Source organism: Bos grunniens, chromosome 25 (genome assembly GCF_055505025.1).
Source record: "Bos grunniens cultivar Pamir isolate PY7600 chromosome 25, Bosgru_T2T1.0, whole genome shotgun sequence".
Classification (NCBI taxonomy): Eukaryota; Metazoa; Chordata; class Mammalia; order Artiodactyla; family Bovidae; genus Bos; species Bos grunniens.
The window spans coordinates 4,750,280-4,777,818 of NC_141189.1; the positions used below are offsets into that span (position 1 = coordinate 4,750,280).

Genomic DNA, 27,539 nt, shown 5'->3' on the forward strand with positions numbered 1-27,539 from the left:
GCATTCCCTTATCTTAGAATTATCTAGAACTTCTTCACTGCTGAAATGTATAACTTCATAAACAGGAAATACTCACATCCTTCATTCACTGAATCTCTGCATCTTTCTTGCCTGTTGGAGGACTGGTATACCTTAAGCAACTAGTAATATTTGCTGAGGTCTTCCCTGGTGGCTCAGATGGTAAAGAATCTGCCTGCAGTGCAGGAGACCTGCGTTCAACCCCTGGGTTGGGAAGATCCCCTGGAGAAGGGAATGGAAACCCACTCCAGTATTCTTGCCTGGAGAATCCCCATGGACTACAGCCTGGCAGGCTACAGTCCATGGGGTTGCAAAGAGTTGGACTAACACAATATTTGCTGAGAAATAAATCTCTACATACTTATTTAAAAAGCAATAGTGAGAAGCCTCCCAGTAGTAACAATATGCAGCATATTTCTAGATTCTCAAGCTCTCACAAAAGATAACTCATTTGAGTCAAGAGAACAAAGGACCCCTTAAGCGTGAGTTATGATGCTCATAATTAGAAAGGTCATCAAGGCAATGACCTTGAGTCTATAGAAATATGGGCTCACTGTACAACGTGAGTGTGGTAAGAGCGCCTGCTGACATTTCTGTGCTGGTGACTTTAAGGAACACTGAGTTCCTCCCCTCGTTGCTCATAACTGCCCTCCTCGAAGATCCAATTCATCACCAGCTGCTGTCCATTTTCCGGAATCTAGTGGCTCATAAGCTGCCTCCATGGTCACCACCTGAGTCCAAGACACCACTTTCCTTCCACCTGGTACCCTTCTGATCCATCCCTCCTGCCCATTCCCAGGATGGTGGCCAGAAAGCAAAACAACCTCTTAGGCTAAAAAGCAGAGTCCTTAACCTGGCTTGATAAAGAGCTTGTACGATTGGTCCTCTGGCTGCCTCCTCTCCCTTCATTCTCCCCGTCTCTTTGCAAACAGGCCACACAGGCTTTTGGGTCTTCAAATGCAGGGCCCCACCTGGCCCAGGGCTTTTCCTCACGGAGTTCCCTCTGTAATACCCGCCCCCAGCTCTCAGCTGGTTAATGCCTATCTACCCTACGGCTGGATCTCCACGCTCTCAGCTTCCTCGCCTGCTGCTCTTGTTTAAGATCACATAGCAGAGAAATGCAAGATGACTGCGGTTTGGGTGGAATAAAGAAGAATAAAGAGTTCAGTGTGCCAAGTACATAATGGGGTGCTGACCGGAAATAAGTCTGTACGCGAGGTATGTGACCGGTGAGGCCACCACCTGTGTGGCATCCTCAGGTTACTTGATATTAGTCCTCCTGAGTAGTACTTCCAGTCCTGTAATCCAGCCTGTGTGTGTGCGTTGTCTATGCTCAGCTTCGCTCGTTTCTACACATGGCAATAGCGCCCCGGCCCGACCAGGGGCGGAATACCTACTGTATTCAAAACCCATCAACACTCACTGAAGACTGGACCCAGTACTACATGTGGAACGTGACCTGTGATCAAGAGTCCAGCATAGCTTCATCTGAGGAACCTGAGATCTGCCTCTTTTTTTTTTAAAGCCTTGCTGTGCGGCATTTGGGATCTCAGTTTCGCAACCAGGGACTGCACCTGTACCCACTGCTAATATTAGGAGGGCAGCGTCTTAACCATCGGACCCCAGAAGTCTCAAAGCTACCACTCTTTCCAACGATGGCCTGTTGTTTTGTTTGCTCAGGCTAGACTGTGACTTGGCGTGTTGTGTTTATCCATTTGTGTTATCTACATGTATTTAGAAGTCATTTATTCTTGTGTCGCTCTCATTTCCCCTGGAGATGCTGTTGCTGCTGCTAAGTCGCTTCAGTCGTGTCCGACTCTGTGCGACCCCATAGACGGCAGCCCACAAGGCTCCCCCGTCCCTGGGATTCTCCAGGCAAGAACACTGGAGTGGGATGCCATTTCCTTCTCCAACGCTTGAAAGTGAAAAGTGAAAGTGAAGTCGCTCAGTCATGTCTGACTCTTAGTGACCCCATGGACTGCAGCCCACCAGGCTCCTCCGTCCATGGGATTTTCCAAGCAAGAGTACTGGAGTGGGGTGCCATTGCTGGAGATGCTAGGTTTCTAATTATCTATCCACATTGCTATCATCTGCTAGGTTATTATCTTCTAGGTTGCAAGTTCACAGTTAAATGCCCAAAGGAAGTCAGGCAGCAGCCTTTAAAAAAAGAAAAAAAAAAAAGGGACTTGGTCTCAAGAGAGATGTGATGCTCCCCACTCTGGGGTTTCCTTTTCGGTTCCATGAGTCTGTCCAGTTGAGAGGCACTGGACCGTATGTCTCCATGGGGATCGCTGGGTAAAGAAACACTGGACGATGCCTGCATTGTTGCCTTAGCTCTGCAGTAAGACAACACTTGTGTTATTTGCTTTCAAACTAAACTAACCACCTCCCTTACAGTCGAGGTAGAAAACTCTTTGGACAAAGGATGACAGGGAAAACGAGTCACAAAAGTTCTCTATTCACTCATCTGAGTCAGAATGGACTGAAAGTTTCGCCTGCAGGGAAATTAAGATGTGTCTGCAATTTATAAAAACGTCAAAGCTGAGCAGTTATTTTGTAAAGGAGGCAAAGTCAAAATGCCCAATAAACATGAAAAGGCGGTGAACTGATTTGGAGGTCTGGGAGATCTAAACTAAACTATAAGGATGTCTCTGTACTCCCACCAGCTTTGGGGAGGGTGCCAGCACCAGAAATTCACAGACGTCCAAAATTAAAAAATAAATACAACGGAATTCCCTGGCAGGCCAGTGATTAAGACTCTGCATCTATTTCAGGGGGCAAAGGTTCGAATCTGGTTGGGGAACTAAGAACCCCTGTGCTGCAGCAGCAGCCAAATATTTCTTAAAAGCAATTTAAAGAATAGATAAAATGAATCTCTAAAAAAAAAGCTCGCCTACACTACAGGTGACAGCAGAAACTGGGATGACCGCTTTGAAAAGCAACCTAGTCCAGCTGAATATAGACCAGCCCACTGAGCTAGCAATCCCGTGTCCGTGGTGTACACTCTATGTCTGCTCTTGTCCAAGAATATTCACTGCAGAACTGTTCATAACGGCCTAAAATAGAAAACCAGCAGACGCCCGTGGGCAGTGGATGGATAAAGACGTGGCGGCGCAAGTTACGCCAAGGAGCAGTAAACCAGAGGATGAAAGCGAAGCTTTCTCATGCAGCAAAGCGATTCTTCCAATCACGTTCAGAAGGGGCAGCCAGACACCGCAGGGCACGCACTGCAGGCTCCCACGGACACCAAGACCCCACTGTCCAGGGACGCACACTCAGGGGACAAAGAGAGAAACGCAGGACACAATTACCGCGCAGGAGTTTTAAGTGGGGGCGCTGACTTGTTACCCTGAATGGGTGACCCTGGCATTCGCTTTACGATTACTTAGAACTCGCCACTGATGTATTCCTCACTTTTCTATGGGTAGAATTTGGTAAAAAAAAAAAAGTCTAAGCAGTCTTAAGCGGAGGAAAAAAAAAAATGGGATAGATGTTCCAATGGGTAAAACTTATGGTCACTCGGAGGCCGGCGGGCGCGTGAGGCTGGGGTGGGGAATAGGCGATTGGGTCTGGTCGCCTCAAGTCGCACGGTCCCGACCTGGGGCGACCCGCGGACCCTAGACCCCGAACTCCGCAGACCAGCGTGGTAGCGCCTGCGCACTGAACAGGAGGGCGGCGGCTCGGCGCCGCGGTGGAACCAGGGCGCCTGCGCACTGGATAGGCAAGGCGGTGGGACCGGGGCCTTGGCGCCTGCGCACTGAAATGGTGGGTGGGGGGCGGGGCAAGGGCCGTGCGTTCCTACCTGCACGTGGTCGGCGGACGGCGCCGGGCTCCCAGTCCTGCCATGCACGTTGGGGAGCCGGTACATGCAGGTGGGAAGCTCTACGCGGAGAGATCCGCTGCCCTCGTGATAGGGCTTTACCTGGTACATCGGCATCCTGGGAAGCAAAGGAGGCAAGGTGGCAGATGAGAGACACGAACGCTCACAAACCGTCCAAGTCTACGACAGTCTGCTGCCACCTCCTTTCCGACCCGGCTGCGGGCTTTCGGGAAAGCGCCGTTCCTGTGCTCTAATTGGCCTCTGCTCTCTCGACGTCATGGACTCGACCTTTGACACCACCAATCAGCGAGAAGAAGCTGTGGGAAGCGTTCGCGGCCTTATCCGGAAGTGGGCAGGGCACTGTGTGGAAAGCAGCCAATGGGCGGCCGGGCGCCCGCGGGAGCTGCGGCGCGAACAGCTCCGAGCCCCGCCTCAGGCTCTGTCTGCATCCATGGAGCGAGCTGACGGGCCGAGGTGAGCCGAGCTTGCAGCGTTCTCTTGCGGTCGCCCTGGCTAAGGCCCACGGCGTTCCAGGCGTCTGGAACGGAAGGGAAAGTGACCACGGCGCAGACCGAGCCGGCAAGGAGACCCCGGAGCGGGCTCCTCAGTGCGCCCCACACCCGCCGCCCTGTGGGTTCACTTTGAGGTCGGGGTCCGTGGGGAATTCGGCCCCCTGTCCGGACGCTGCCACTCATCCTCGGACCTGAACCGGGAGCTTGAAATCCCAGTAGACGGAATTCTTTTCCTTGTTACCTGGTTGCGCGGGCTCTCTTTTTAAATTGAGGGTTGTTTTAGGGGTGGCTTAAGACACATGCAAATTTGCATAGCTGCACAGTTTTAAAGGACGCAGTGCTTCTGTGTGTCCTTGAGTACACGGTTACCCGCTGAGACACCGAATTCGGGGTTAGCAGATCTTCGGGTAGCATTGCTGCACAGTTGTCAGATTCGTGATCCCAAATTCTCTGTGTTTGTTTAAATGTTGTATCTCCACCAAATGTCAAAGCTGGGCCAGGATGTCCTGCCAAATCAACTAATTTTTAGAGGTACTTTTTTCCGTTTTATGTGGTCTCGTCTGCAGTTTTTACATTTAAGACAAACGAGTAGAATTTTTTGCAAGGTAAAATGAAGAGGAAGGATTTTTTTTTTTTTGAACAAGGGTTTACCGAGGATATGGGCTTCCCTGATGGCTCAGTTGCTAAAGAAGCTGCCTGCAATGCAGGAGACCCGGGTTTGATTCCTGGGTCCGGGAGATCCCCCCTGGAGAAGGGATAGACTACCCACTCCAGTATTATTGGGCGTCCTGGGTGGGTCAGCGGTTAAAGAATCCGCCCGCAATGCGGGAGAACCTGGGTTCGATTCCTGTGTCAGGAAGATCCCCTGGAGAAGGGAAAGGTGTACCTCCAGTATTCTGGCTTGGAGAATTCCATGGACTGTGTAGTCCATGGGGTTGCAAAGAGTTGGACACAACTGAGTGACTTTCACTTTCACCGAGGATATACTGTGTCCAGGTGACAAGTAGTGGTAAAAAAAAAAATCTGCCTGCCAGTGTAGGAGGCCTAAGAGATGTGGGTTTGATCCCTGGGTGAGGAGGATCCCCTGTGGGAGGGAATGGCAACCCAATATTTGTGCCTGGGTAATTCCTGGAGAGAGGAGCCTGGAGGGCTTCAGCCCATGGGGTCTCAAAGAGTGAGACATGACAGTACACACCAGACAGTGCGGTGCTAGTGAGTTCTTGAAAAAGGAAAATTATTTGACCAGTTTTGTGGTAACTCTGGTGGTATCATGGGGGATTAATTTAAGTAGAGAGAAAACAGAGACAAACCCTTTGGAAAATTCTGAAAGGAGGTACAGTCAGGACTTTGAGGGCCTTTGCCGAGACAGAAGCTGGCAGCCTGGATTCAGAGTGGGGATTTTTTTGAGGTGGGGGCTCCCTTTGGTCTTCATTGTGGCAGACAGGATCTTTTGTTGAGCATACAGACTCTCTAGTTATAGCTCTCAGGCTTAGGTGCTCTTTGGGATGTGGGATCTTAGTTCCCCAACCAGGAATTGAACCTATGTCCCCTATTGCAAGGTGGATACTTAACTGCTGGACCACCAGGGAAGCCCCTGGAGTGGGTATTTGAAGGCAATGATAGGAAATCCAACTGGTACCTGATTTCTGAGATGGTTTTGATTTTGACATGAACACTGGATTTCCCAGCAAACTTTTGATTTTTCAAATTGTGGGGAAATGTTACTTTCAGTTTTCAAGAAAGAAGGTCCTATTGTAAGTGTTTATTGACCCATAGCTTGAGTGGGACGTGTGTCTCCCCCATGTAGATCCCAGTATAATTAGATTTTTTCTATTTTACTTGACGTATCCATTCAGAAGATTTTTGACAGGTTTAAGGATTGTAGACCAACATTTATATTTATGAACATAATTATTGGATATATTAATGTAATGGATGGATTAGACCTGTTAACTGTTAACAGAGATGAATTGTTTCCCACAGTTCAAACCAGGATGAAAATACATAATTGCCTACTTGCTTTGTCTCTTGTAACTGGTTTCTTTAGTTCAGAACTTGCTAAGGCCATCAAACCTATCGATCGGAAGTCAGTCCATCAGATTTGCTCTGGGCAAGTGGTACTTGGTCTAAGCACTGCTGTGAAGGAGTTGGTAGAAAATAGTGTGGATGCCGGCGCAACTAGTATTGGTAAGTTTGGCAGAGTTTTAAACCACAAGAAATAATCAGGTTATGCTGTTTTATTCAAGAAACAGTAAGATGATCATTGATATGCTGTGAAGTTATTATTTAAGCTTAAAAAATAAGATTGTAGCAAGACAATCACTGACATGCTGAGAAATTGTTATTTTTTTAAACATAAATTTAGCACCTATTATGTGCCTAGTACTTGGCTAGGTAGTAATCATAATAATAGCAGTTAACTTCTATTGTGTTCTTACTATGTGCCAGGCAGGCATTGTGCTAAGAACTGTGTAGGTAACATTTAGTCTGCAGAGTAATCGTATGAGATTGGGAGTAACTATTGCAATAATTATCTCCATTTTACAAAAGAGGAAATTGAGGCACAAGGAATTTGCCTTTTTTGAGCTTTAGCTAGTAAATGTGACCCCTGGGAGTCTGATTCCAGAACCTGTTCTCTTGAAGGCTGTGTTAAAATTATCGTCTTGAAGGAAAGAGAAAAGAAAAAAAAAACCCACGAAACTACTTTATCTGGGCTAGTACATAGGCAAGAGGGACTTTAAAGAATAAAATACACAAGATGACAGTAGTGTATTTAAATAAATATGGTTAGGACTCAAAGTTGCATTTTGTAAGTTATAACTATTGTCTTTCACTCTAAAGTCTTTTCATGTCGATCAATTTAAGAAGTCAGTACTTTAACCTTTTTAGATCTCAGGCTTAAAGACTATGGAGTGGAGCTCATTGAAGTTTCAGACAACGGATGTGGGGTAGAAGAAGAAAATTTTGAAGGCTTAAGTAAGTGGTATTTTGCTAATCCTATTTTAAAATATTTGGGCCCAATATTTGAGAACTTGGGGTAACACTGTCTTAGGAAACACAAAAGCAGCTTTTAAAACCAGTCACTTGGGTGGGTACCCTGTGTGTTCATGGCTCTGTCATTTGCAATATCTTGGACTTAGACTCTTCACCTCTCTCTCAGCTCTGAAACATCACACTTCGAAGATTCAGGAGTTTGCAGACCTCACTCAGGTTGAAACTTTTGGCTTTCGAGGGGAAGCTCTGAGCTCACTCTGTGCACTGAGGTGATGCAATGTTTTTATCCTCTAACTTTACCCCTTCTAAAAATCTCTCTGAAAATTGAGAAGTCTGATTAGAATAATTTTTTTTACACTTATCCATATGAATATTCTCAACTTCTAGCTTCTCTGTTCTGTTTTATTGTACTGTCAACCTACATGGTAATATTTATGAAATGTAAGCAATGAATGAATGAAATGAAGCAAGTAGTATATAATATTATAAAACAATTGTTATCCTTATTAAAGCAGAAACTTCTCAATTTAAAAGTAACATAACTAGGCTTCCCTGATAGCTCAGTTGGTAAAGAATCCCGCCTGCAATGCAGGAGACCCCGGTTCAATTCCTGGGTGGGGAAGATCCGCTGGAGAAGGGGTAGGCTACCCACTCCAGTACTCTTGGGCTTCCCTTTTGGCTCAGCTGGTAAAGAATCCTCCTGCAATGCAGGAGACCAGGGATCGATCCCTGGGTTGGGAAGATCCCCTGGAGAAGGGATAGGCTACCCACTCCAGTATTCTGGCCTGGAGAATTCCACGGACTGTATAGTCCATGGGGTCGCAAAGAGTCGGACACGACTGAGCGACTGTCACATAGGGACTTCCTTGGTGGTCCAATGGTTGGGACTGGGTTCCATTCCTGGTCAGGGAACTAGATCTCACATCACTCAACTAAATATCCCACCTGCTGCAATCAAAGATCAAAGATCCCGAATGCTGCAACTGTGACCTGGTGATGCCAAATAAATAAATTAATTAATTTTTAAAAAAGTAACATAGATAAATATAGATGCCATGTACTATTGATTTTAACTTATTTTGATGTTGAGGAAAAAATGTGCTAAACACTTATTTAACTGCACAACATCTTCTAAGATTTTGTTAGAGTGGTAGTATGATAGCTAAACAGAGAAATAAATCTCTATTGTTGAATTCAAAAGTTTTAAGATCTTTTATTTTGCAGTTTAACCAAAGCAAGTTATCAAGGCTTTTATCAAAACGAAATAGTTACAGAACTCTCTCACTATCTACTGGGGCCCAAGCTTTAGATTTTATGACAATTCCTCACCCCTTTAATCTCTCTTGATGATCTCAGAAGGATCAGCATCTTTTTAGGAGAATTTTGAGAGAATGGAAGTGAGAAAACGAGCACGTGACATCTAGCACCTGGGCGTCTTTAGCTGACCGTGCTGTGCTGGCTTTTGTTTCTTACAGCGATGTGACTATTTCTACCTGCCACACGTCTGTGAAGGTTGGGACTCGATTAGTGTTTGATCACAATGGAAAAATTCTCCAGAAAACCCCCTACCCACGACCCAGGGGGACGACGGTCAGCGTGCAGCAGCTATTTTATACGCTTCCTGTGCGCCATAAGGAGTTTCAAAGGAATATTAAGAAGGTACGGTAAGGGACCTCCCTGGTGGTCCAGGGGCTGGCCCAGTGCCTGGGGAGTGGGAGCGCCCAGGCTTGACCCTGGTCAGGGAACTAGATCCCACATGCTGCAGCTAAGAGATCACACACTGCAGCTGAAAGAGCCTGCATGCCACATTGAAGATCCCGCATGCTGTAACTGAGACCCAGAGCAGCAAAAAAAAAAAAAAAAAAGTACGATAAATCTAGAATCCTGACTTGCGAGAGTCTGGAGAGTGTGGTGACCAGACGTAGTTCAAAATCAATCAGGTTGGTTTGCATGACTGTTCATTCTCTTCCTTTAATTTTTTAATATTTGGAGAGGTGCTTAGCTCATCTCTTCGCCTAAAAGACCCAACTTTCGGATGATTTATCCTTTTCTTTTCTTAAAAAGAATCATCAGATTGTGTTTAGAAGGTTTTCTAGTATGGGAAATGAGTCTTTTAAGACGATTTTTTGATCCTCTCTGTATTTTTCAAGAAGATAAGTTTTCTTGGTTCCCTGAAAAGTGAATCAGTGTAACTTTTATGAATTGGAATGAAAATGAAATAGCTGCATATTATATAATTGTTGTGTTTAAAAAGCAGTTAGAAATTGTCTATATGTGTATATATGTGTGTATGTAAATATGTATATATGTAATCACATGTATGTAAGTTGTTGTTTAGTTGCTAAGTTGTATCTGACTCTTTGGTGACCCCATGGACTGTAGCCTGCGAGGCTTCTCTGTCCATGGAATTTTCCAGGCAAGAATACTGGAATGGTTTGCCATTTTCTTTTCCATGGATGTATATGTATATATATATATAGTATGGACGGAGGAGCCTGGTAGGCTGCAGTCAGTGAGGTCGCTGAGTCGGACACGACTGAGCGACTTCACTTTCACTTTTCACTTTCATGCACTGGAGAAGGAAATGGCAACCCACTCCAGTGTTCTTGCCTGGAGAATCTCAGGGACGGGGGAGCCTGGTGGGCTGCCGTCTATGGGGTCACACAGAGTTGGGCACGACTGAAGCGACTTAGCAGCAGCAGTAGCAGTCATGTATATATGATTACAGTTTTGTAAAAACAAAGCAACTGGCCTAAATCAGCATAGAAAAAAGGACTGGGAGAGTAGATGCATGAATGCTACCAGTGGTTTTTCTTGGATCTACTCTCACTTTTGCTATCTTCCCTGAGCCTTTCTCTTTTGTATCTATGTTTTTTATAATCCAAAAAATTACTTAAACATATGCTGCTTAGAACTTTCTTTACCTCTAAAGCAATTTGTGCTAGTTAAAAACTTTATAAAGTTTTGCAAAGTATAGAAAAACTTTAAAAATGTTTTCTTTTTTAATTAAAAAATTAAACATTTTTTGTACAGAGAAAACTTTTATTATTATTTTGTATTGTAAGGTAAACACATCTGTGCCTCAAAAACATAGGCACAAGAGAACTTGTACTTGCCAGAGACGACCATGGTTAATAGCTTGGTTTGTCTTTCCAGTCTCCTAGTTTCATGTATTCATAAATCTTAGAAAAGTTTTCAAGATAAATATTAATATTAGGAAATCAAGTGATACAGAATATGAAACATTTAAATCACATGGAATTGTGTGTGGCAGAAAGTTGGTGCTGTTTCTGCTTGTCTCTCAGACTTTGGTTTGTATTCCTTAGACTTTAAATGCATATGTGTATATACAATCTTTCTACATGTTTCTTTCTTTTTTTTTTTTTTTAACAATTAGGATCATATTATATACACTGTTCAATACCTTGACTTTTTATATAGTATATTGTAGATATCTTTTTTGATCGACTGGTACTATATTATTCTATATCATGGTACGATTGTATGGATATACTGTAATTAATTAGCCCCTGCTTAGGTTTTTTTTTAATTTCTTACAACTACAGATTGTCTCAGTAAACATTTTCATAATAAATTTTTGATTGTTTATGCCACTGTTTTTTTAGCAAGGATAGATTTCCAGAGGGGGGATTCCAACATCAAAGGGAACGTACATCTCAATTTTTATAGCAGAAAACTTGGACATTTTGGAAAGGAGCTAAGTGTCGTTAAGAACCTTATCCTCTGGAGAAGGCAACCCAATCTAGTATTCTTGCCTGGGAAATCCCACGGACAGAAGAGCCTGGCAGGCTCCGGCCCACAGGGTCACAAAAAGTCAGATATGACTTAGTGACTTAACAACAACAACAGGAGTACCCATAAGACTATTACTTCATTGGCTGGCACTGCACACACATACACAAAAGAACCTTACCTCTGATTTCTCTTGTATACCATGTTGGGAGATTCAACTCATGAATTGTTTTGTCTTATCGGAAGGTGATATGAGAACCTTGAGTTGGCTGTGTAACTTGAATCATACGATTCTTGTAAAACTGAAGTAACCTTGAGTCCTTGGGTTTGTGTGTTTTCAACAGGAGTTCGCCAAGATGGTTCAGGTGTTACAGGCATACTGCATCATTTCAGCAGGCGTCCGTGTAAGTTGCACCAATCAGGTCGGGCAGGGCAAGCGGCAGCCTGTGGTGTGCACCAGCGGAAGCTCCAGCATGAAGGAAAACATCGGATTGGTGTTTGGGCAGAAGCAGGTAGTGGTGACTGATTGTATAAAACTGTTTTCTCCCTCTTGTGACTATGGCAAGTTTCTTTTGTTCCTTTTCAATAGAATAGAGCATTGGAAAAGACCCCGATGCTGGGAACATTTGAAGGCAAGAGGAGAAGGGGGTGGCAGAGGATGAGATGGTTAGATAGCATCACTGACTCAAGGGACACGAATTTGAGCAAACTCCGGGAGATAGTGAAGGACAGGAGAACCTGGTGTGCTGCTGTCCATGGGGTCGACATATAATTTTTTTAATATTTATTTGACTGTGTCAGGTCCCTGCGGCATGTGGGGTCTCCCTTCTGTGGCCCACGGACTCTCCAGTTGTAGCGTTCTGGCTCAGAAGTTGTGGCTCGAGTGCTTAGTTGCTCTGAGGCGGGTGGGATACTAGTTCCCCAACCAGGGCTCGATTTCACTTCCCCTGCATTGCAGGGCAGATTCTTATCCCCTCCACCACCAGAGAAGTCCTTGTGGGCGATGTATTGATAATGGATAAGTAGGAGCCCCAAGTGTTTCGCTTCGCTAATAAATCAAAATTACTCTAAAACTGCAGAAAGCCACTGTTGATATTCTTTGTTCTCTTAATACGGATAGCCTGACTATGAAGGAAAACACAGAACTCTCGTTATAGCTTCCTTTCTGAAGTTTGGAAGTTGAAGTTCTCACTTGGTCATGAAATCACCATGAACCTTGACTTCTTTCAGTTGCAAAGCCTCATCCCCTTTGTGCAGCTGCCCCCTAGTGACTCCATCTGCGAAGAATATGGGCTGAGCTGTTCCCAGGCTCTGCACAACCTGTTTTGGTAAGTAGATTGCTGCCCAGAAAATTACCATCAGTTTTTTGTTTTTTTTTTTTTGAGAATTTTTTTTTTCCTTGGTTTTGTTTTTAAAGATCATGCTTTTAAAGTTTATAGTTCCTTATGTCCATCGTAAAACTGTAAGCAGTATGATTGCTGAGGAAGCAGGTTTATATGAAGGAGTCAGGTACTAAATGCAAACCGTGTTCTGGGTAACTGGTACATTTTAGGGGGTTTCCTACTGAGTTAGCCCTTCTGGAGAGGCTCTGTCTAGTGAACGAGTGGGATAACTCTTAAATTATGTATAATGTTTCATTTTATTGGGATCTGGCAGAGAGGGGTGGAGGCTGAGTTTATTGTCCCTGGTGCCTTACTCAGAGTCCAGTCCAGCATCATCGTCCTCATTTTGTAAATAATGATTTACCCACTTGGCTGTACTGGGGTCTTGGTTGCAGCGTGCAGGATCTTTAACTGTGGTATGCAGGCACCTTCATTTATTTATTCTTAGTCGCAGCATGCCAACTCTTAGCTGTGGCATGTGGGATCTAATTCCCCAACCAGGGATTGAGCCCAGGCCTCTTGCAGTGGTCCACTGGCTGAGACCCCGCACTCTGGATCTTAGGGAAGTCCCCCAGCACCATTACGTTTAGCGTAAGAAAAATATAGACACTTCTCCATAAACAGGGTTGGTCTTGTGACAGCCCATATTGTTTACCATCTGTCCACTTGCCTTTGGCTTATGCCTGAAATTAAAGATGAAGATTCACCTTTTTATGTTACAGTATCAGTCTTACAGAAACTCGGATATCCGGGGGTAGATCTCAGGTGAAATAAGCCCATAACCAGTGCGTTAGTTGATAGAAGTTTGCTGACTGAGAACAGATTTTAAAAGGAAGGAGAATGTGGGCAAAGAGCCTGGATTCAGGTCCCTGGGCTCTGTGGACAGCTCGCTGGGCACTGCACGAAGGTTCTAGAATGTGAATGTGGGGTGAGACCCGCTCCTTATGTGGAGGCCGAGGACTTAATAGGGAAAGTGAGAGCCGAAATGAATCGGTTTTGAAACCACTGAGTTACCCGTGGTGGGTTTGTCAATAATGGGATCTTGGGACATTCCAGAGGGTCTGTGTTCCTTTCATGATTCACCAGAATGGAGCACAGACACACATTACCTGAAATGTTAATACCTGTCAGCTTGTCCCCGGGGATTATGTTTTTATTCTTCACTTTGAGAAGGTGCTGAGTGGTATGTGTCTGATCCTTTCCACTCTGGAGTCCTGCCCTAATGGCATTAACATTGAACAGCATCTCAGGTTTTGTTTCGCACTGTGCTCACGGCGTGGGAAGAAGTTCAACGGACAGACAGTTTTTCTTTATCAATCGGCGGCCTTGTGACCCATCAAAGGTATTTCAAAATTCGGGGAGATTAGTGTTTTCTTTTAGCCTTCACTTTTAATTTTATTTTTTATTAAATAACATTTTCTGACACAGGCAATTTACGTGGAACTTGAAACTCTGACTCAAAAACATGAGTAAATTACCTTTTTTTTTCATTCTTCTAATCAATTTTATTCTAAAAGCATGTTTTTATGCAAATACATTATTTAAACCGACAATGCTATATTATTGTCATTTAAAAAATATTTTTAGAATGTCTCGCTTTCTTTTTAAAAAGATTTTTATTTTCCATTGGAGTGTAGTTGATTTGCAGTGTTGTGTTTCAGGTGTACAGCAGAGTGGCTCAATTATACACATAGCATATATCTATTCTTTTTCAAAATCTATTCCCATTTAGATTATTACAGAATATTGAGTAGAATTCCCTGTGCTCTATAGTAGGTCCTTGTTGGTTATGTATAAATTATATTTTTTTAGACCTTTGAAAATGAGTACCAGACAGTGGTTTCAATTATACATCTGTGTGTGTGCATACATATGGACATATATTAATAACCAATATACTTATTATAATAAAAATTATCACTGTTAGAAGACAGTAAGCATTTTAAAAATTGACTATTATCTAGACTCTTTGGTGTAGAATGACACATGTGCACCTGCCTCTATTTTCTCTGTTTTATCCATTTGCCAGGAAAATAAGGCCCAGATTACTTCTGCTTCAAACTAAAACTGATCATCTTGATATGATTATAGCATTTGTTAATGGTCAGTTTTGATTTTACATCTTCAGCAACATTATCCCTCAGTCATAGTTTCTGTTTTCCAGTGATTGTTCACAATCACTTCTTGGTTTGTTTTTGCTGTGCTGCATGGCTGCTGGGGTCTCAGCTCCTCAACCAGGGACTGAACCTACACGCTCAGCAATGAAAGTGTGGTCTTAACCACCAGGCGGAGAATTCCTCCAGCTTACTTCCATCAACCAGATATGATTCAGCTTCTAAATTTTTAAACTGTGTTATAATGGGTGGGATTTTATGGCTTATCTGTAATGCCATTTGATAGTCTCATTATAAAGTCATATAAATATACTTTTATGTACATGCATAAAATGTATTTTATGAACATTTAAACTATCACATTTTATTGACATCTCTTCAAGAGCATCTTCATATTGGAAAAAGATTCAGTTTTATGAATCTGTGCTTAAAAATACCCCTTGGAGGGGCAAGAGGAAACCTTTTTGAGGTGATTGGTATCTTCATTAGCTTGATTGTGGGGATGGGTTCGCAGGTGTATGTATATGTCAGACTTATCAAGTTGTACACTTTAAGCTCAATTTGTTTTAGGCCAGCTCTACCTCAAGAAAGCTGTTAAAAACGTATCCTTTTATAGAGTGTTGTTAAAACATTGGGGAAAGAAACATTTTATTCTTTTCTAATCTTTGATTCTTTGTGTAGGTTTCCAGACTTGTGAATGAGGTCTATCACATGTATAATCGGCATCAGTACCCATTTGTTGTTCTTAATGTTTCTGTTGATTCCGGTAAGTTCTGCTAAGGTTTCAGTAAGATTGGTGACTTACTCCTGAAGGAATAAAATGAAATTATAAAGCTCGGATATGACTGGAAATTTTTATAGAACAGTTGATGGCTATATACATCTTTATAAACTAAAAAATTTTTTTAATTAAAAAAGTATTTTATTTTAGACTTTTTTTTTTTTATATAGGCTTTCCTGCTTTCTACTTGGAACTTTGTTGACTGTGTTATTAGGAAGATGTGACTTTTTCATGTCAGCCAAGGGAGAAAGTCAACTAAATGTTTTCCCTGATTTTGAAAATAATTCATTTCATCTAGGTATTTTTCTTCTGATAGCTGTTATTATGATTTATTGTTATCCAGTGTTTTTTCTAGATGCTTAGAAATATATATGTGCACACCTTAAAAATATATATACCTCAATATGCCAGCAAATTTGGAAAATTCAGCAGTGGCCACAGGACTGGAAAAGGTCAGTTTTCATTCCAATCCCAAAGAAAGGCAATGCCAAAGAATGCTCAAACGACCGCACAATTGCACTCATCTCACACGCTAGTAAAGTAATGCTCAAAATTCTCCAAGCCAGGCTTCAGCAATATGTGACCCTTGAACTTCCAGATGTTCAAGCTGGTTTTAGAAGAGGCAGAGGAACCAGAGATCAAATTGCCAACATCTGTTGGATCATGGAAAAAGCAAGAGAGTTCCAGAAAAACATCTATTTCTGCTTTATTGACTATGCCAAAGCCTTTGACTGTGTGGATCACAGTAAACTGTGGAAAATTCTGAAAGAGATGGGAATACCAGACCACCTGACCTGCCTCTTGAGAAACCTATATGCAGGTCGGGAAGCAACAGTTAGAACTGGACATGGAACAACAGACTGGTTCCAAATAGGAAAAGGAGTACATCAAGGCTGTATATTGTACCCTGATGCAAATTACATCATGAGAAACACTGGGCTGGAAGAAACACAAGCTGGAATCAAGATTGCCAGGAGAAATATCAATAACCTCAGATATGCAGATGACACCACCCTTATGGCAGAAAGTGAAGAGGAACTAAAAAGCCTCTTGATGAAAGTGAGAGGAGAGTGAAAAAGTTGGCTTAAAGCTCAACATTCAGAAAACGAAAATCATGGCATCTGGTCCCATCACTTCATGGGAAATAGATGGGGAAACAGTGGAAACAGTGTCAGACTTTATTTTGGGGGGCTCCAGAATCACTGCAGATGGTGACTGCAGCCATGAAATTAAAAGACACTTACTCCTTGGAAGAAAAGTTATGACCAACCTAGATAGCATATTGAAAAGCAGAGACATTACTTTGCCAACAAAGGTCCGTCTAGTCAAGGCTATGGTTTTTCCAGTGGTCATGTATGGATGTGAGAGTTGGACTGTGGAGAAAGCTGAGTGCCGAAGAATTGATGCTTTTGAACTGTGGTTTTGGAGAAGACTCTTGAGAGTCCCTTGGACTGCAAGGAGATCCAACCAGTCCATTCTGAAGATCAGCCCTGGGATTTCTTAGGAGGGGATGATGCTGAAGCTGAAACTCCAGTACTTTGGCCACCTGATGCGAAGAGTTGACTCATTGGAAAAGACTCTGATGCTGGGAGGGATTAGGGGCAGGAGGAGAAGGGGACGACAGAGAATGAGATGGCTGGATGGCATCACTGACTCGATGGACATGAGTCTGAGTGAACTCCAGGAATTGGTGATGGATAGGGAGGCCTGGCGTGCTGCGATTCTTGGCGTTGCAAAGTCGGACATGACTGAGCGACTGAACTGAACTGAATGGTATAATGTATATCTATCCGTATTTTTTGGAATGGGAAAATAATTTTGGATAATTTTGTATTGTGCTCTTTAACCTTAGATGTAAACATTTCTTTTCAGAAACATGATTCTAATATTAATAGCTGTATTGTATTTCAGTGTGTGGCTATATCTTGATTTGTGAACTTTTTATGTTTGTGCTTATTGTAGTTGTTTTCAGCTTTTGGAAATTTAAATTATTTTCTTATAGATAAATCATTATCAATATCTTTGATTGTTTCTTTAAGATAAACTCCTAAAAGTAGAATCACTGGGTCAGTGAATGTGATCCTGTTATACCAGTTTATACATCTATCAACAATGTACTAGGGATTGAAAGTTTTAAGCAGATTCAGTAGGTGATAAAAATGACATTTTAGTTAGCAGTTTTAACCTATCTTTTCATGGGTTTATTTGCTTTTTTTTCTTTTGCAATTTCCCTACTCAAGTGCTTGCCATAGTTCATGTTTGCTTAAGGTGGACTTAATCAGCATCTTTTCTATTTTGCTTTAGCATGTGTCGACATCAACGTTACTCCAGATAAAAGGCAAATTTTACTGCAAGAGGAGAAGCTTTTGTTGGCAGTTTTAAAGACGTCTTTGATAGGAATGTTCGAGAGTGATGTTAACAAACTCCAGGTCAGCCAGCAGCCACTGCTGGATGTGGAAGGTAAGAAAAACACCAGCATGTGTGGCTTCTACAGCTTGCAGTTGTCCTGGTAGTGTCTTCAGTTTTTTTGGAGGTAAAGTTTTTTTTTTGGCATGAAAGAAAATCTCCCTTTTTAGACAGAGAATATGTGTCACCCTAGAAAGCATGTTGCTGCAGATTTTACGGTAATCTGGGTAAAAAGAGACACAAGCTGCCTCTGTTATCACGCAGGGGTCCGTTCTTACCAAGACTCACCCCTTCGCTTTCAGTAAACATGCCCTGATTTTGGCAAGTCTTTTGTCCATTTCCAGAGTTCTGAACAAGTTGATTCTGATAATTCTTGCCATTTTTTCCTATTTCTTATGGAGGAGGGAATTTGGGGGGAGGTTCTTACTTTGCTATTTGCTTTCACATCCCCCATGTGTTCATCGCTGAGTGGCACGTTGAGATGAGACTTGTCCTAGAGAGTTTTACAAAGCTGTTTTACCAATGTCCCCACCACCAGCAGTATTTAAGCATCCCATTGGATCCTCAACCTTGTAAGCATTTTTTTTTTAATTTATCTGTTCTGAAGAGTATATAGCCATATCACATTGTGGTTTTAATTCGTGTCTCCTTCCTGGTTCATGTAGCACTGTGTTCATGCCTTGGATCAGCCATACAGAGCTCCTCTTGTGCAAAGTTCATGTTCATGTAAAAATATCCCCTTATTCCATTTCTGCATGGGCTTCCCTGGTGGTTCAGCATTAAAGAATCCACCTGGCCATGCAGGAGACAGTTCAGTGCCTAGGTTGGGAAGATCCCCTGGAGGAGGGCATGGCAACCCACTCTAGTATTCTTGCCTGGAGAATCCCATGGACAGAAGAGCTATGGGATTCAGTCCATGGGGTTGCAAAAGAGTCGGACACAACTTAGTGACTAAGCAATAATAATTCCATTTCTGCACAGCCTCCGATGCCCTTCTCTGTTCGCATCTACTTAGGTCACTTAATAAAGAGGCCTTCGGCAGAGATGGAGAAGCCCGAGCCAGAAAAGAAGGATGATCCTGCCCCGTTAAGGACTCGTGGAGAAGAGAAAAGAGTAGTGACCATTTCCAGGCTGAGAGAAACCTTTTCCCTTCGTCACTCGACTGAGAACAAGTCCCGGGGTCCGAAGGCCACTGATCCGAGGCGGGTTTCTCCGAAGCAGAAAAGCAGTGCCCAGTTTCCTAGAGCTTTGGGGCCCCCCTGCTCCCGGAAGCACATTTCTGAACCTGGGGAGGAAGGGAGGACTTCTGCTCAGGCGCCCCACGACTTGATGAGCAGAGTGGAGATGGAGGAGGACTCGGGGCACGGCAGCGCATCTGCCGGCTCCGAGGAGGCATCCAGCACCCCCGAGACAAGCAGTCACCCCAGCACTGACCGGGTGGCAAGCTCCCCCAAAGACAGATTTTCCCAAGAAAATATGGAGTCTCGGGAAAAGTTACCTGAAACTGACCATCGTCTTTCAGGCACAAAGTGCCATTTAAACCAAGAAGAAAGCAGCTCCACATCTAGAGTCTTGCCGCAGCCCACAAAGCTCTCATCCCCAAATGCAAAGCGTTTTAAAAAAGAAGGGATTCCTTTAAATCCCAATGTCCTTGCAGAGTCGGTGAAAGCCCAGAGTGCGTCAGCTACAGTGGATGTAGCTGTGAAAATTAACAAGAAAATAGTGCCCCTTGATTTTTCCATGAGTTCTTTAGCCAAACGAATAAAGCAGTTGTGTCAGCAAGAACAGCAACAAGAAAGTCAACAGAATTATAGGAAGTTTCGGGCAAAGATTTGCCCTGGAGACAATCAAGCAGCAGAAGACGAACTAAGAAAAGAGATCAGGTAACAATTTTCTTTAAAGAACTCTTACCATGCAGCTCTGCAACCTGAAACCTTGCAAGAATTTTTTTCCTTATATTTCATACAGATTTGGTCTAAATCAAAGCATTCTTGACCCCAATTTCATTCCTCTTCCTAGAGGTTTTCAGCCCATGGTGACTTCTCCCTGCATTGAATTCAGGGCACCTTTGGGGAACATTATTGCTATTTTCTAGCATTCCATTTAATTTGTATGAGGGAGAATTACCAAACCTATGATTTCAAGAAGATGGTATCAGATAAGGTTAAGTAAAAAAGGCAGTTTAAAGTAAAATATCCATAATATAGATAATAAAAAACACTAGTCATTGCTACTTTCTTGACAATAATCATGTCTAACATTGTGATTCTTAAAAAATGAGGAATTCTCTTGAAATATTTAGTTTTAAAAAGACAGTTATTTATTTTTGGCTGTGCTGGGTCTCCGTTGCGCTGTGGACTTTGTCTCGTGGCGAGCAGGGGCTGCTCTCGTTGGAGTCTGCGGGCTTCTCTCTGCAGTGGCCTCTCATCACAGAGCATGGGCTCTGGGGCGAGCAGGGTTCAGTAGTTGCAGCTCCCGGGCCCTGGAGCACAGACTCGGTTGCGCTGAGGTACATGTGATCTTCCCAGATCAGGGATCAAACCTGTGTCTCCTGTATTGCCAGGAGGATTCTTCACCACTGAGCCACCAGGGAAGGCCAAAATATTTAACTTGTACTTTTCTTATCATTTGTTTTAAAAATATTTGGACAGAGAAAATTCTAGGGACAGAGGAGCCTGGCCGGCTACAGTTCATGGAGTCGCAAGGATTCAGACACGACTGAGCACACACCAAGCCGTAAAGCTTTGTTTCTTGAACCCGGATGCTAGGTTCTAGTTCTGGTTTATGCCGGGAGGTACACCTGCCAAAGACATGAGAAGACCAGGGTCTTCAGGCTGGCACAGGTTTTTCCTGTGGGGAATCTGCCTGGGGAACCAGAGCAGACTCAGACGGTTCCTGAAAGAGCAGTTAGATCCAAGGAGTTGGTATTTGTGCAAATTATATCAGTTTGTTGCCTCTTGGCTCCAAATCCCCCATTAGGCCTGCTTTTGCGGTCCTGATTTGTGTTCAGTCGCAGTCCTGGAGGCTGGACCATATAAGCCTTTCTCTTGGTGCACTGTTCGATGTGGTCAGCAGGGGGCGCTGGAGGGACTCTGCAAGACCAAGTGGGAGCAGCGGCTTCCCCCCTTGGTTTCTGTCATGCCCTGACTTCCTACAATATCTGAGATGCACTGTTAAGTGCTTGGAGTATGAAGAATTGATTCCATTTATTTTAAACAATGTACAGACAGAGGCCTGGAAGCATATGCACCAAATCATCAATAATTTAGTGACTAAGTCACAGGGCAGTTAGGTGAATGCCTGAATAACTAGTGTTATCTTTAGAAAGTGTGATTATTAGGGACTTTGTGTTTTTGTATTTTTTTTTTTTAATCAGAGAAAGAATCTTTTAAAATGTCTTCTAAAATGGGAATTCCCTAGCAGTCCAGGGGTTAGGACTCAGCCCTAGTTTAATCACTGGTGGGAGAACTAAGATCCCACAAGCCGTGGAGTATGGTGCCCCTCCCCCCCCCCAAAAAAAAAACTAAAAACTTTTCTAATTGATATTTTCTACACACAGCAAAACGATGTTTGCAGAAATGGAAATCATTGGTCAGTTTAACTTGGGGTTTATCATCACCAAGCTGAATGCAGATATCTTCATAGTGGACCAGCATGCCACGGACGAGAAATACAACTTCGAGATGCTTCAGCAGCACACTGTTCTCCAGGGTCAAAGGCTTATAGCGTAAGTGCATCTCAGCGCTCAGAATTCAGTGTCATTCACATCCCAGACTTAGCTTATAGGTGTGTCTTCTGTCTTTATCTCTGGCTTCCCTGGTGGTTACCCAGATTCTCGGTGGTAAAAAATCTGCCTGCCAAGGCAGAAGACTCTGGTTTGATCCCCGGTCTGAGACTATCCCCTGGAGGAGGAAATGGCAGCCCACTCCAGTATTATTGCCTGGAGAACCCCATGGACAGAGGAGCCTGGTGGGCTGCAGTCTGTGGGGGGAGGTCATAGAGAGTCAGATACAGCTTGGCAAACAACAGATCTTTATCTATCTATATTTTTTGGTCCTAAATATCCTTAAAGCAGATTTCACACTGTTTGCATGTTAATAGTCATACCTGCCCTTTATGTAGTGCTTATTTTGTGCCAGGCACTGCTGAAAATTTTGCATTTAATCCTCACATCCCTTTGAAATAGTTACTGTGTAGTACCACTGTCTCACGGGGGATAACACTGAAGACGCACACAGAGGTTCAATCACTTGCCCAAGGGCACACAGCTGATGGGTTCTTTAACGATCACAGCTTTTTAGCTATTCAAAAATGCCCATCACTGGTTGGCCAGGAAATCCTTTTGATGAAGGACAGTTTATAGTATGTCTATTTAGAGTATGTGGGTCCCCTGGAGAAGGAAATGGCACCCCACTCCAATATTCTTGCCTGGAAAATCCCATGGACAGAGGGGCCTGGTGGGCTGCAGTCCATGGGGTCGCAAAGAGTCGGGCACGACTGAGCGACTGACACGTCACTTCACTTCACGTGTTCAGAAGGTCAGTGGTGCCTGTGTGTCTGTCCTCAGCTATGATAGAGCAATTCCAGTAATTAGTCACTGCAGAATTTGGTATTTCTCTCTCTTTAGCCAAATTGAATGTGTTACACTGACCACTTTACAAGGTGGTGTGGTTGTGTAGCATGTAAACCAGAAATCTTTAGTAAGAGTCGTAAGGAGAGGTCATGGGTTTTCATTTGGGAAATTAAACTATGTAATTAACTCAGATCCCAGCAGTAGCAGATACTGTCATGAAGATGTTACCGCTGAAACCGTCTCTGGGCTGGAACCCTTACCTAGTTTATCTGCTGAGTACTCTGTTTCCTCTGTCTCCTGCAGAATGGTTTAATTACCATTATTTTTAGTAGGAGTAGTAAAGACAGTGAATGAGCCACTTTAGAATACTGAGTTGCTCCTATCCCTCTCTCAGAGGCCATTTATTTTTTAGCCATTTTGCATAATTATAGTCTCGTTTGTGGCATTTCAAGTTGACCTGGATAATCCCAGGCCACAGTGGGTTCCCGGTGGACCACACTTCGGGATGAAAGGGTAAAGACCACAGCTGCCTCCTTTCCTCCCAGGCCCTGCCTCGCTCGGCCCTGACGACCTCTCAGCTGTCCTAAGCCCTCCTCTCCTCTCCTCCACACTTGAGCCACCCTGGCCATCCTTTGTGTTCCCTCCATAGTCCTGATGAATTCCTCCCTGGCCATCAAGCGGAAGGAAGCAGATCTGTGTGTGTAGCTCTGGGAACATCCGTGGTCCATCCTAGGGCCTTTGCACAGACTGTTGCCTAGAGCACTTGTTACCCCCATCACCTGATAACTGCTTCTCACCCCCAGATCTCAGCCCAAAGGTCACTTCCTCAGAGAAGCCCTCCGTGACCACCTCCGCCCCCACTCTCCAGGCCAAGTCTCACGTGCTCTGTGCTCCTAAGTCTCTGAGTGTCTCGTCTTCCTGATTCTCTGTGTAGTTTGTAATTATAGTTTGTTTGTGTGACTTGTCTTTTTTCCCCACTAGACTGTTTGTTCCATGAGAGCAGTGGACGGGTCTGTGTTTGCTCACCTTCACAGCTCCTGTCTTTTAGTGGTTCCTGTAAATCCAGGTGGAGAGATGGGTGGATCGCTGGAAGGGGAGATGGCTGGATGAAGGATGCAGGCAGGAGAAGGAGCAGGATAGTGGAACAGATGCCATTTCCTCTGTTTTCAAACATCTATAATGACCAAAGCCAAGTTTTCAAACTCTCTTTATTATGAGGAGGAAAAATAGCTTTTTTAGGTTATATTGTTATCATTTAAAAAAAAAAGAGTCATTGGGTAGGATGGCAGATTGAGGAAACATAAACTACTTTTGGAGTTAATTCTGACTTCTAAGAAGATCTTTTAAAAAAAAAGAAAAATGGAAATTAAAAGGAAATGCTTAGGACTTCCCCAGCGGTCCAGTGGTTAGAACTCTGCACTTCCACTGCAGGGGCATGGGGTTCAATCCTCTATTGGGGATCTAAGATCCCACATGCCTTGAGGCGTGGCCAAAAAAAAATAATTTTTTTAAAAAAGGAAATGGAGTTTTGTGACAGATGAGGTTCACAGCTGAAAGCATGTTATTCATGTTTGAATAAATCACAGAATTGTTGTTTCAATTTCATTTCTGTCTTAGAGCCTTCAAGATCTCATTTGGGTCTCTGTTTTTCAGACCTCAGACTCTCAGCCTAACGGCTGTCAATGAAGCGATTCTAATAGAAAATCTGGAAATATTCAGGAAGAATGGCTTTGACTTTGTTATTGATGAACACGGTAAGTTATTACTTAGAAGGTAGGATTGCGTCCTTGTAGAGCTGAGAACGATCTCTGAGGCCCTGCACAGTGTGTTTTTTGGAGATGGACAGGCTTCTCCCCACAGCGCTTTGCATCCACCCTGTCTTTTAGATGTTCCTGACAAGTAGAACCCAAATGAAACGCATTTTTCAAATGATGGCTTTTTCCCCGAATTGTCTTCTTTCAGCACCAGTCACTGAAAGAGCCAAGTTGATTTCCTTGCCAACCAGTAAGAACTGGACCTTTGGACCCCAGGACATAGACGAGCTGCTCTTCATGCTGAGTGACAGCCCTGGGGTCATGTGCCGGCCCTCCCGCGTCCGGCAGATGTTCGCCTCCAGAGCCTGTCGCAAGTCTGTAAGTAAGGAACGCTCGCCTGCAGGGCCCCCAGGGGTCTGCTTCAGGTCGGGAGTCCTCGGTTCAGCCCCGGACAGCCCCGTGAAGTGTGGGCGATGGTCACCCTGGGCCATGTGCCTAGAGGGTCCCGTCGTCCTCAGCCAGCGTAACCTGAGCCCTGCACGGCCGCCCTGACCCACAGTTACTGCATCCCCGAGGCATCGTCCTCCCAGCACCTCCAGCGATCCTGTGCAGCCCGCCGTGTGCCCCCGTTGTTCGTCTGTGGACCTGAGGGGTGTTAATGATCCTGGTGGAGAAGGAGTAGGTGCTGCCAGTTCTTGACCCTGTGGGAGGTTGTCCAGAGGCCCTGCGGTCAGCGTGCATTTTTCAGGGACCTCCAGGGCGGGCAGTGTGTGCTTGCCAGCTGCCACCCCCCAACGCTGGCAGGGCCCTGGTGCTGTCCCCACACAGCGCACAGACTGGGAGCGGTCTCCTCTGCACCCAGGGGCCCATGTCCTGCCCTTGGCTCTAGGCATGCCAGCTTCTATCTGCTTCCCGCCGCAAGCCCTCTGCCTGGATGCCCTGCTCCACACGCCTTCCTCGCCCGCCTGGTGCCTTCCCGCCCTCCCTGAGCACCCAACTGAAGTCGCCTCCCCACGGCACTGCAGAGGACAGACGGGCGAGCTGTTCCGCTGAGGGCAGGCAGGGACGTTTGAGCGGCAGCCTGAGGGAGAGGGGCCTTGAGACACGCAAACACCTGTGGGAAGCGTGTGCCAGGTAGAGGGCGCAGCCAGTGCCAAAGGCCTGAGGCAGGTACTTGCTTCATGGGCTTGTGCAAGAGACCAAGGGTGTCTCTGAGGCTGGAGTCAGGGAGGAAGGGCTGCTTGCTTGCAGATGTGGGTGCAAAGGCCAGCGAGGGCCACGTCACGTGGTACACTCGGTCTTTTATACAGGCTGGGGGGTGGCTGCGGGGTTTTTGGTTTTTTGGTTGAGCTGGGTCTTCATTGCTGTGTGCGAGCTTTCTCTGGTTGCAGAGAGCGGGGGCTCCTCACTGCAGTGGCTTGCCCTGTCGGGGAGCACAGGCTGTCGATGTTCGGGCTTCAGCACTTGCAGCACGCTGGCTCCATGGTTTCAGCTCACTGGCTCTGGGCACACAGGCTTCAGTAGTTGTGGCTCCCAGGCTCTGGAGCACAGGCCCAGTCATGGCGCAGGGACTTAGTGGCTTGTGGCATGTGGGATCTTCCTGGTCCAGGGATCGCACCCATGGCCCCTGCTTTGGCAGACGGACTTCTATCTACTGCGACATGGGGGAAGCTCCTGACAGACTTTTAAGAGGAATCTCTGGCCCTGAGGGGAGGATGGGTTGAAGGGACGACGGGGTTGGGAGAGCAGGGAGATCTGTTAGACCGCTGTGGTCGCCAGGGTGGGAGGCCATTGCGGCGGGGTTGTGGGTGCTGGTGGAACTGGTGTGACTGGTTGGTCCTGGACGGGAGTGGGCCACAGCTCTCTCAAGGATGTGCTACCATGAGGGAGCCACAGAGGGGCTGGATTTCACAAAGGGGCCCGACGGCTGGGGCCCTAGAGGCCAAGGTTCTTCCAGACAGGACTTTGCAGGGAACACAAGACAAAGTCTTGTCCAGCCTCTCTGTAGAGTACACTGCTTCTGAAGAATGGCTGTGCTGTGCTTAGTCGCTCAGTTGTGTCCAACTCTTTGTGATTCCGCTCAGTTGTGTCCAACTCTTTGTGATTCCATCAACTGTATGTAGCCCACCAGGCTCCTCTGCCCATGGGGGATTCTCCAGCAAGAATACTGGAGTGGGTTGCCATGCCCTCCTCCAGGGGATCTTCCCCACCCAGGGATTGAACCCAGGTCTCCCACCTGGCAGGCAGATTCTCTGCTAGGGAAGTCTGAAGTGTGGCTGTTCTAACCCAGACCAGTAAAGCTTTAATTGAAGCCATCATGTCTCACACGCAGGTGATGATTGGAACCCCTCTTAACACAAGCGAGATGAAGAAACTCATCACACACATGGGGGAGATGGACCATCCCTGGAACTGTCCCCACGGAAGGCCCACCATGAGACATATTGCCAACCTGGATGTCATTTCTCAGAGCTGACAGCGCTTTCCGTTTTATAGAGCTGTTGATCGTACTGCAGGTTTTTCTGTTTTGCAAGGCCGGGCTTTAACAAACCGTTTGGGGGGTTTGTTTCTAAATGCAACTGCTACTTCCAAAGGCATCAGATCCATTTAGAAATGATCTTGAGGACTTTTTTGATCCACATGGAGCACTGCTTGCAATACTTTTCTTGTTTTGCTTTTAAATGCGAGCCTGTGCGTGTAAAGAGGCAAGAGTATATTTTACAGAAATAGAGCACTTTAGAAGTCACTGGGACCTCTGCTGTGGCCTGATGTATTTTGGTCTGTAACTTTCAGCCCTTAACGACGATTAAATTCCTAATGGTTTCACTTCATAAAGCTAATGTTACGGTTCTTTGGAGCTAGTCATCCTGAACCCTGCTAAATATTAAATTTAGAAAAGAATCTAGAAACCCAAGGGGGATTCTCTGTCCAGCTGGAAGAAGTTGAGCAGGTGGATCGGGGTCTCTCTATCTGTTTGTTGTTGTAATTTTTGTTTTGTTTTTGGCAGTGTTACGAGCTTTTCGGGGATTAAACCTGGACCACCGCGGTGAAAGCCCAGGATCCTAACCACTGAACTGACAGGGAGCTCCTGGATCTCTCTTTTAAATGTTCCCCGCTGCAGCCAGAATGGCAAAGACTGTTGTGCGTGCTCAGTTGCTCAGTCGTGTCCAACTCTTTGCGACCCCATGGACTGTGGCCTGCCAGGCTCCTCTGTCCAAGAGTACTTGAGTGGGTTGCCATATCCTTCTCTAGGGGATCTTCCCGACCCAGGGATCAAACCCAAGTCTTCTGCATCTCCTGCTTGGCAGGTGGATTCTTTACCACTGAGCCACCTGGGAAGCCCAAAGACTGTTGTAGGCAAGGGGAAATAAAAGATTCTGATTTTTCTGTAACGTTGATGCTGTGATTTGATTTCCTTGGAGTGTGGACTGC

The 27,539-nt window shown here is 44.9% G+C and overlaps 2 protein-coding genes across 4 annotated transcripts in view; one reads left to right on the plus strand and one right to left on the minus strand.

Annotated features, from left to right (window-relative positions):
* Positions 1 to 4,045, minus strand: part of AIMP2 (aminoacyl tRNA synthetase complex interacting multifunctional protein 2) — an 8,128-nt gene extending 4,083 nt beyond the window's left edge. Inside the window, exon 1 of the mRNA XM_086373923.1 lies at positions 3,821 to 4,045. Within this exon, the coding sequence (XP_086230049.1) occupies positions 3,821 to 3,955 (135 nt within the window). The 5' untranslated portion in view covers positions 3,956 to 4,045. The remainder of the gene's footprint in view (positions 1 to 3,820) is intronic.
* Positions 3,825 to 27,499, plus strand: PMS2 (PMS1 homolog 2, mismatch repair system component). Of its 3 annotated transcripts, none has more exons than XM_086373861.1 (16): positions 3,825 to 4,312; positions 6,398 to 6,537; positions 7,240 to 7,326; positions 7,511 to 7,613; positions 8,820 to 9,003; positions 11,442 to 11,609; positions 12,328 to 12,425; positions 13,722 to 13,821; positions 15,275 to 15,359; positions 17,679 to 17,834; positions 18,796 to 19,663; positions 21,340 to 21,507; positions 24,007 to 24,107; positions 24,316 to 24,485; positions 26,440 to 26,623; positions 27,115 to 27,499. In XM_086373861.1, exons 1-15 carry the CDS (start codon positions 4,116 to 4,118, stop codon positions 26,581 to 26,583), a joined length of 2,769 nt encoding a protein of 922 aa, XP_086229987.1. In that variant the 5' UTR covers positions 3,825 to 4,115; the 3' UTR covers positions 26,584 to 26,623; positions 27,115 to 27,499. The 3 variants fall into 3 exon arrangements, with proteins under 3 accessions (XP_086229987.1, XP_086229988.1, XP_086229989.1); XM_086373862.1 differs by having other exon boundaries at positions 4,116 to 4,312; positions 26,440 to 26,614; XM_086373863.1 differs by lacking the exon at positions 7,511 to 7,613 and having other exon boundaries at positions 4,280 to 4,312.
* The last annotated feature ends 40 nt before the right edge of the window (positions 27,500 to 27,539 follow it).

Bases quoted from the DNA above. Each gene is read 5' to 3' on its own strand.
- PMS2 (XM_086373861.1), top strand. From the start codon at position 4,116: ATGGACTCGACCTTTGACACCACCAATCAGCGAGAAGAAGCTGTGGGA. The intron at 12,426-13,721 runs GTAAGTAGATTG...AACATTGAACAG, and splicing joins GCTCTGCACAACCTGTTTTG to CATCTCAGGTTTTGTTTCGC. The intron at 19,664-21,339 runs GTAACAATTTTC...TTCTACACACAG, and splicing joins GAACTAAGAAAAGAGATCAG to CAAAACGATGTTTGCAGAAA.